At 41.7% G+C, this 9968-nt stretch overlaps 1 protein-coding gene across 1 annotated transcript in view; it reads right to left on the reverse strand.

Moving 5' to 3' along the window:
• LOC129259635 (uncharacterized) overlaps nt 1–8832 on the reverse strand; it is a 9956-nt gene extending 1124 nt beyond the window's left edge. The window contains exons 1-2 of the mRNA XM_064101038.1: nt 8740–8832; nt 1–7943 (exon numbers count right to left, since the gene is read on the reverse strand). The exon at nt 1–7943 is cut by the window's left edge and continues 1124 nt beyond it. Coding sequence (XP_063957108.1) covers nt 1734–7562 — 5829 coding nt within the window. The 5' untranslated portion in view covers nt 7563–7943; nt 8740–8832 and the 3' untranslated portion in view covers nt 1–1733. The remainder of the gene's footprint in view (nt 7944–8739) is intronic.
• Between the last annotated feature and the right edge of the window lie 1136 nt (nt 8833–9968).

The raw sequence follows: 9968 nt of genomic DNA on the forward strand, positions 1-9968 counted from the left end.
TTCCACTACCGTTGCATTCGCATGTATGCGACCGTACAGCCCCTTTCACAATTGACATCCGACCAGTTTACGACCGCCTGCAACAGTTTTTCCTGCTGTTGCACGATCGATCTCTTGGTGACTTGCGAGCACTCGCAGTCGTTGTAGACGGTCGCACGAACTCAAGGTGGTCGTGACTGGTCACATCTGAACTTTGAACATGTTCAAAATCCGAACGCGATCAAATACGACCGATTCACTCGCATCAGCTCGTATCCGGGGTCGTACCATCGGTCGGGCGATCATCGTGGGAGTGTTGTTCAACGTTGCACGACTTGGTGCGACAGGTGGCACAACTAAGTAGTCGCATTTACTCGACTGGAGGTCGTACAACACTTGCACATGTGCTAGCGACCTACATGTACAGAGACCTGTCTTGCGACTGGGTGCGATAATATGATGGGCCATAAGACTGTTGCAAGACCGATCGCAACGGCTTACAACATTGCACTACCGTTGTGTGCGACCGTTCCCCTCGCAATCCCTCGTGCAACACTCGCATGTGATCGCACAAGCACAATAGGATCATAAGCGACTTACTCGTGCAACGGGTTTTAATGGTTGTTTTTGTTGTACGACAGCTGTTGCAACTGTGAAAGCCTCTGTGCGATATTATGAGATGACTGGCGATTGATGCCTGTTGCAGCCTGTCGCACGACCAAAAGGTCGCAAGTGGTCGTACGTCAATTGTGAAAGGGGCTTTAGGAAACCTCATTTAGAATTACTAATACATGTATATCAAATACTAATAATCAGAGTAATGTAATGTCTATTAACTTAATTACACATAAGAGAGATGCATTAATTCATATACATTATTACAATCAGAACCAGAATTTCTCCCTTCTTAACTTAAAGAAGTATTATATAACATTAGGCGGAGTAGTATATATACTCGACTGAGATGCAGTCATCACAACTTCATGACAAACAACAATATTTATGGTTTAAATACAGAAGAAAGTCCCTTTAACTAGTACAAGATTATCAGTACAAATATGTATAAAGTATACAAATAATATAATTTCAACTCACCAATTGTTTGACCTCCAAATCTATGCAATTTTCTTCAAGTTTTATAACAAAATGGTGAACACGTCTTGACTGTGGAACTTTCCTTTGTCTTCTGATGCCAAGTGGGATAACTTTGTGGTATCTCCTATTTCTTGGTATCTCTGAGTCATGTTTAATTTGCATGCTTGGCCAATGTGTTGACCAATTGGATTACTGTTGCTACCTGATTATACACTGGGCATGGTATACTTGACCAACCAGAATTGGTACATTTAGAAACATTTTGTCACCAGGAGAGGAAAGTGAGATCCTAACCAACAGACACAAAATAACTTTGCACACAGGTAACTTTGTTCATTAATAGGCTTAGGTTTCAGACCCTATTATATTTCATGCCGCAACATACCGGCCCCAATGAGCTGACTCACCCATAAGCTCATTCCTACCATTAGAACGCGGCATATATAAACAATACAAGTATGAACAAAACAAACATAACATTATAACAATAATCAACTAGAATACATATCCAAATGACTTCAAACAACAATCAATGACCTGTAGCTATATCTTTCTACATACATATCTAAATCACAATTAAATATTGGGACTCAGAAACAAAACTCAGAATAAATAGCATTCACTATTATTCACTACAACATTAAATAATTTTCCATTATCTAGGGAGCACCCTTCCCTTCCTCCAAAAGGCAAAGTTTTGAAATTGGACGCCGGAAATATTTTGAACCTATCCTAACCTCGACCTGCCTTACCCTACCTTGCTTGTCTGGATAAGTGGCCACAATTTTTCCCAAAGGCCACTGCCCACGAGGTGCATTGTCGTCCGCCACCAAGACGAGGTCGTCTTGTTCGAAGTTTCTTTTTTCCCTGGTCCATTTCTGTCTCGGTTGAAGGAGTGGAAGATATTCCTTAACCCATCGCTTCCAAAACTGATCCGCGATGAATTGGACATGGCGCCATCTCCTTCTGCCATAGCTTTCATCCTTTGTGAAGATGCCGGGGGGCAAGGATGGATTATTCCTCAACAACAGGAGATGGTTTGGGGTCAAAGGCTCCTCATCCTTTGGATCCATGCTCAATGGGGTGAGTGGGCGTGCGTTCAGGATAGCCTCTACTTCCGTCATCAGCGTAACTAATGCCTCATCCGACATAACTTGTTGATGAAGTAGGCCTCCTAGTATTTTGCGCACTGAGCGTATTACACGTTCCCACACTCCTCCCATATGGCTGGCTAGAGGAGGATTGAAGCGCCACTCAATGCCCTTTTGGGTTAAGAAATTCCCAACCTTAGAGTCATTGAGTGCAGCCAGGCTTTCCTTCAATTCTTTATGTCCGCCCTTAAAGTTTGTTCCATTGTCGCTGAATACCTGATCCGGTTTTCCTCTGCGATTGATGAATCTTCTCAGGGCGCAAATGAAGGAATCTGTGTCAAGAGAACAGGCAATCTCTATGTGAACGATTCTTGACGCAAGACAAGTGAATAGACATGCATATCTCTTCACCTCACTGCGTCCCCTCTTAACCATGAAAGGCCCAAAGAAGTCCACCCCTGTAGAGGTGAACGGTGGTTTATCTGGTGTCACTCTCTCAGCTGGAAGATCTGCCATGAACTGTTCACCTCGACGGGAACTTCTCTTTCTGCACTTCATACACCTTTGAAGTACCTTGCGAACAGTGGCTCCTCCTCTGACTATCCAGAACCTTTCTCTTATGGCTGATAAGGTTATGACCGCTCCTGAGTGCCCAGCCTCTTCATGATAGTGTTGGATAATCAAGTCAGTCACATGATTATCTCTTGGGAGTATAGCAGGGTGTTTTGCATCTTCTGCAAGAGTAGATCTTGAAAGTCTACCACCAACTCTCAGTACTCCACCAGTGATGATGGGATTCAGTTTGTCCAGACGACCTGAGGCCTTTTGCCGCCTTGTTGGTTCCCCTGATCCAGTCATCACTTCTGAAGGAAATGATCTCCGCTGAACTTGTTTAGTAATTTCAAGTTCTGCCTCTTTCAATTCCTCTGCAGTGAGTCCTCGAGGTAGCCTTGCTGCTGCATCTCGATTTCTCAAGAACATCTTATACCGAAGTATCAAAGCGAAGGCTCTTTTGAGTCTATTCCAGGATGAATACCTGGTCAACAGTTCTTGCACACTGTCATTTGTTACGACAGTGTTCACATGAACTCTGTCTTTCTTTACTTCCAGGTCATCCTTCTTCAGTTCTCCCAAGATGGCTGGAGAAGATGGCCAGTTTTCTTCCTCTTGTTTGAGGAAGTCGGGTCCTGAGAGCCATCTTGGATTCGTGATAAGATCTTGAGCCTTTAAACCTCGCGATCCATCATCAGCTGGATTGAGTTTAGTGTTCACATGTCGCCACTGGCTCAGTTCTGTTACCTCACGAATCTTAGCAACTCTATTTGCTACAAAGGTATGGAACCTTCGGCTCTCATTTTTGATGTACATGAGAACAGAAGTTGAATCTGTCCAGTACGTTTTGGTAGCAATCGGTAACCTTAATTCCTCTTGAATCATGTGATTCATGTCAACAGCTAGTACAGCTGCTGCCAATTCAAGCCTTGGTATTGAGGTGACCTTCAAGGGACTGAGTCTAGACTTACCACAAACAAATGAGCAATGTATGCGACCAGCAGAATCCACTAAGCGTAGGTAAGCCACTGCTGCATACCCAAGCTCTGATGCATCGCAGAAATAGTGGAGCTGGTAAAGTACTTGATCTTCAAGTACTTCTGGTTTGAGACATCTTGGTATCTTGATCTCTGTCAGTCTGGGAAGATCATCAAGCCATTCTTGCCAGGTCTGGAGATCCTTTTCATCCACTGGTTCATCCCATGCTAGACCTTTCTGGCAGATTCCTTGCAGAAGAACCTTGGCTACCAAGATGAAAGGTGCTAGGAACCCAAGGGGGTCGTATAAAGAGCTTACCTTAGACAGTATCCCTCGCCTGGTTGCAGGTCTGTCCTTCAGACTCACCTTAAAGCCGAACTTGTCGGAATCGACATCCCACAACACTCCTAGCGTTCTCTCGATTGGGAGAGTATCCAGATCCATATCAATTACAGATGGAGCCTTTTCTGTTTCAGGTATTGAGTTAAGCACTTCTCTACTATTACTTACCCATTTTGTTAAGCGGAATCCTCCTTTCTGCAGAAGACCTCTCAGTTGCTGGACTAGCCTCACCCCATCTTTGTCAGAGGGCACTGATTTGAGGCAGTCATCAACATAGAAGTTGTCCAGCACTGTGTTGACGACGTCTTCCTCATATTCATGTCGGTTATCTTCTGCAGTTCTTCTTAGAGCAAATCCTGCGCAGCTTGGTGATGACGTTGCACCAAAAAGATGCACCTTCATTCGATACTCTACCGGTTCTGTGGCCAGGTTACCATTTTCCCACCATAGGAAGCGGAGAGCATCGCAATCTTTCTTCGGCACCTTTACTTGATGAAACATTGCCTCTACGTCACCAACAACTGCCACAGGTTCCTGCCTGAATCGCAGGAGTACACCAACTAAGCTATTGGTGTGGTCGGGTCCTTGCAGCAATGTGTCATTTAGTGAAGTTCCACGATACTTTGCTGCACAGTCGAACACAACTCTTACCTTGTCAGGTTTGTGAGGATGAACGACCGGATGATGAGGGAGATACCATGTACAGGAAGTCTGAAGATTTTCTTCCTTCTCCTGTCTTGGCACCTTCTCCGCAAATCCCTTCTCAATATAACCTTGGACAGTCTCTGTGTACTTGACAGCTAGATTAGAATCCTTCTTCAGCCTCCTTTCCAAGTACTTAAGACGGACTTCAGTCATATGGCGATTGTTCTCAAGTCCGGGGTCTGGATACTTCCAAGGTAGCCCTACTTCATAGTGGCCATCGACGAGCTTGATGCTTTCCTGCATGAGTTCTCTCGCTCGCATGTCTTGGATGGACTCTCCCATCCTTCCTGGATTATCCTCAACCACATGGTCTAACTCCCAGAACTTCTTGACCTGGCTTTGAAGCCTTTCATCTTCTAGCCGGGCAAAGTTCACATGGAAGGCTGTAGTTTCCTTAGACCTTGTGGTTGGCCCCATTAGCGTCCAACCTAGAGGGCAGCGTATCGCATAAGGTTCCTTCCTTTTCCCTCTCCTCTGTTCCAGGACCCAAAACGCTTCAGGGGTGTCGGCTCCTATGAGAAGCTTGACCTCCGTTGCGTCAATCGATGGGAACTCAATACCTCTTAAGTGTCTCCACTTAAGAAGGTCCTTGTTGTCTGGAATCAGAGAATCGGAAAGCGGTAAGGACTTCACTGTCCAGACACGTGGAATATCCAACTCTTCCTTGTCATGGATATCCCTGACCTTGAGGCTGACCTCTTCACCTTGCTGGGAATCAACCCCATTGACAGTTGTGAGTTGAATTCGCCGTGGTGACCCTGTCATCCCAAGGTCTCTTACCAAATCCTTGGAGCAGATTGATATATCGCTCCCTTCATCTAGTAAGGCCCATGTCTGTACTTCACGTCCATTACCTTGGACCTTCACTGGCAAGACCCTTAGACTTACCTTTCTTTGTGAAGTTACACTGCTGTAACAGTCGCCCGCTTCTCTGCTAGAGGCTTCTTCATCTGAACTACCGGCCCCGGTGTCTGAGTTGGATTCTTGGGAATTGCTAGACTTCTTGGGGTTAGCTTTGTCAAGTTTTCTTTCCTTGAAGAAGGATGCAGGAGCATGAAGAAGGGTGTGATGCTTCCGTTGGCATCCCTTCTCAGTACATCTAGATTTCATCATGCATCCGGACGACATATGCGAAGTTCGGAAGCAGTTATCACACAACTTGTGCTTCCTGGTAATGTTCCTCCTCTCTTCGAAGGATTTCTTGACAAAGTTCCTACAGTCCTCTAGGTTATGCCGCCCAGAGCAGCAAAGACAACTTCTATCGCTCTTTGCTTTAGACTTACCTTTACCAGCTGTGGGGTTGCTCTGAGTCGACATTGTTGTTACCTTGAACCCTCCTTTTGGCTTTGAGGATTTGTCAGATGGTTTGTTTTTCGATTTGCCAATGTTTTGGCCAAACAAATTACTTGATAACTGGGCAGACTCCTCAATGAACATAGTCATGGCTTCAAACGTTGGAGCCATGAACCTGGTCATCATTGAGTGCGCCCTCCTTGCCCACTCGGACTGCAAGTGGACCGGCAAGAGCTGTTGGATGCGCAGAAGGTTTTCTGTGCTATCCATGTCGGCTCGATAATTTCCTTGCGACAAAACCATCTGACATTTCCTCATGCCGCGAGCAAGGTCCCATAGTGCTTCACCGTCATTTGGTCTGATGGGCTGACGACTTAGCACCTTTTTCATGTGAGCAGTGGCAACCATGTATGGCTGCCCAAATTGATTTTCTAGAATATCCCTTGCCTTTTGGTATCCGGTCTGGGGCCCTAGGAAGACACAATTTTCAATGCTATCCTTAGCCTTACTACTACAGTATTGTATTAAATACGTTAGCTTAGCCCTATCATCACTTATCTTAGAAGCTACAGTGGCGTCAAAGCTGGAAATGAAGGCACAATAATCTAATGGGTTACCATCGAATACTTTCATTTCCGGCTTTGGCATGTTCATCACTAAGTCCAAAGCGTTAAACATTTGAGTCATGTTAGACATGGCTGCACCATCCCCCTTGACACTTTCTACCTTTACCCCTATCCCAGTGTATTCTGGGGCATTTGGATTCAAATTTGTTACCATGGGGACATGTGCAGCTTCATCAAGAGAATATCTATTATCCCTTGTTTTGACATCATTAAAAGTAGAGTCATTAACATGTATCTTATTTGACTTATCTACTCTTCCTTGACATTCATCGTCCGATTCTTCCTCAAGACACTGAAGCTCAACTTCAGCAGCCGCGATGTCCTTGTCGGCTTCCATCGCCGCAAGCTTCTGTTCAAGCTTCAATTGTTCTTGTTTAAGTTCATGGGCCTTTGCCATGTGCTGTCTATTGAGGCGTGCAACAGCCGCCTTGGCTCTTGCTTCTCTCAGTCGTGCTGACGATGTCGAGCTCGCTACGGTGAACCGCGATGCCTTGCTACTCGACGATCGGGAAGACCGCACTGACCGCCTGTCGTCATCGACGTCGCCGTCAACGTCGGCTGACCGACCTCCCACGTCAACTCTTTTCTCCGCTGCTTCCATCCAATCTTGTAGTCTGACTCGGAACTCTCGATTGTTCTCGACATTTCTCTCGAATTTCTCTGACGCAGCCCCCGCTTCTGCTCCACTCAACTCGCTTATGTATTCATCGCTTTTTTCCTTGTACGAGGTGAATACCCTTTCGAGCTGGAGATGCTTTTGCACGACTGCGTCCTTATTTTCGAAGTCTGCCATTAAAACCTCTAGTTCCTTGTAGAGTCGGGATAATGTCCCTATGTATCCCCTACATGAATGCTTCAGCGAAGTGACGTTATCATCATTTGAAAAATCTGAATCTGCCATCCTTATTATTGTCTGGCAATTGCAAACTTATGTGACTTCTGTTAACAAATTAAGCCACAGGAGTTTAAAGTAGGATGGTAGTTTATAAATTTGATGGTCGATATTCCGAACGCACTAGAAATAAACAGTTCAGGCACACAATTCCATACAGTTATGCTTCATTTAATCACAGCAATCAACAATGCTCCAAGTATCGCAGCAGTTCACAAATCATAAGCAAAAGATGTAAACAGTTTAATAACTTGACGGAGTTGAGCGTAAATGAAGTATACAGATGAATAATTAAACGACGAACAATTGTACAGAATAGTGAACAGTGTAGTGAACGAAGCTAGTAAATGAACTGAGTGTAGTAAGCGAGTGTATTGAGTGAGTGGTTTGCTGAAATATAAGAAAGAAGATAAACATATGATAAATACATGATTAACAATCATTATCAAACAACTAACGACAACAGAATATCTTCTTGATAACTAGTAAAACATAAACAAGACTATAACAATCTAATACATATCGCTCAGGTATATATACAATGATGATACAACATAATAACTAAAATATGAACTTAAACTCATCATATACCAAAGATAAATCGGTACTAACTGTAATCCTAATACTACTAAACACAAGCGGTTGTGTAAACAGACCCCAGTCATGGTCAGAACTTCGTACCCATGGCAACCGTCAAGTTGACAGCCTTGCCACAACTTTTGCCCATTGACAAATCTGTACACTCCAGAACAAAGACGTAATAGTAGGTGCACTTGTGTGTGTGCATGTATATGGTCAAACTTTCTCTTTCTCTCTCTCTCTCTCTCCGTCTCTCTCACTCTAGCAATCCTCTTAGGAAACCTCATTTAGAATTACTAATACATGTATATCAAATACTAATAATCAGAGTAATGTAATGTCTATTAACTTAATTACACATAAGAGAGATGCATTAATTCATATACATTATTACAATCAGAACCAGAATTTCTCCCTTCTTAACTTAAAGAAGTATTATATAACATTAGGCGGAGTAGTATATATACTCGACTGAGATGCAGTCATCACAACTTCATGACAAACAACAATATTTATGGTTTAAATACAGAAGAAAGTCCCTTTAACTAGTACAAGATTATCAGTACAAATATGTATAAAGTATACAAATAATATAATTTCAACTCACCAATTGTTTGACCTCCAAATCTATGCAATTTTCTTCAAGTTTTATAACAAAATGGTGAACACGTCTTGACTGTGGAACTTTCCTTTGTCTTCTGATGCCAAGTGGGATAACTTTGTGGTATCTCCTATTTCTTGGTATCTCTGAGTCATGTTTAATTTGCATGCTTGGCCAATGTGTTGACCAATTGGATTACTGTTGCTACCTGATTATACACTGGGCATGGTATACTTGACCAACCAGAATTAGTACATTTAGAAACATTTTGTCACCAGGAGAGGAAAGTGAGATCCTAACCAACAGACACAAAATAACTTTGCACACAGGTAACTTTGTTCATTAATAGGCTTAGGTTTCAGACCCTATTATATTTCATGCCGCAACAATAGTATTGGAATAAAAGTAATAAATATATCATGATGCCATTATGGGTAAAAGATAAAGGAGATGGGTTTCAGTTTAGCCGCTCTCCCTTCACATTTTTTGTTTTGTTTTTGTTTTGTTGTTGTTTTGTTTTTGTGTGTCGTTTATATATAATATCTTTATTCAGATTGTTGTACATTAAGTATAAACGTAGAGACTTCATTTTTTGTAGTCTTACAAAATATGGAGATATAAATATACATATTTTTTATTATGGGATAGCCTATTCACATCTTTTTAAACAAATTATTTTATAAATCAATTTTATTATCTGCTAAGAACTTAAAAAGTCTTTATGTTTGGATTTTTTTCATGATGATCATACAATACCGCATTATTATACAATAAATACATGCGAAATTAACCATTTTTTGTTTTTATTATGGGTTATGATAATCTTTGTTCAAAAAATGTTTATCAGAATATATATTTCATTTCTTATATTGCTATATACATGTACTTCACTTTATTTTGTATATTTTATTTATTACACTTGTATGTATGAAAAATGTGATATTATCTGAATAAAGGCTAAAAAGCATTAAAAATTATATATATATATATATATATATATACATACATGTATATATATATATATATATATATATATACATATATATATATATATATGTATATATAAATGTGTAAAGTTATACATGTACAACTGCTTTGGCAACTCTTTTATTTAATATATATTTAATATATGTATATATATATATATATATAGCAGAAGACGGAAGTGAGCCGAGGGTTCTTTTCAAAATCTGATACTTTATTTCATCAAGTAATTTCATAAATAGGCGATTATA

The sequence above is a fragment of the Lytechinus pictus genome, chromosome 1, assembly GCF_037042905.1.
Source record: "Lytechinus pictus isolate F3 Inbred chromosome 1, Lp3.0, whole genome shotgun sequence".
NCBI classification, from domain to species: Eukaryota; Metazoa; Echinodermata; class Echinoidea; order Temnopleuroida; family Toxopneustidae; genus Lytechinus; species Lytechinus pictus.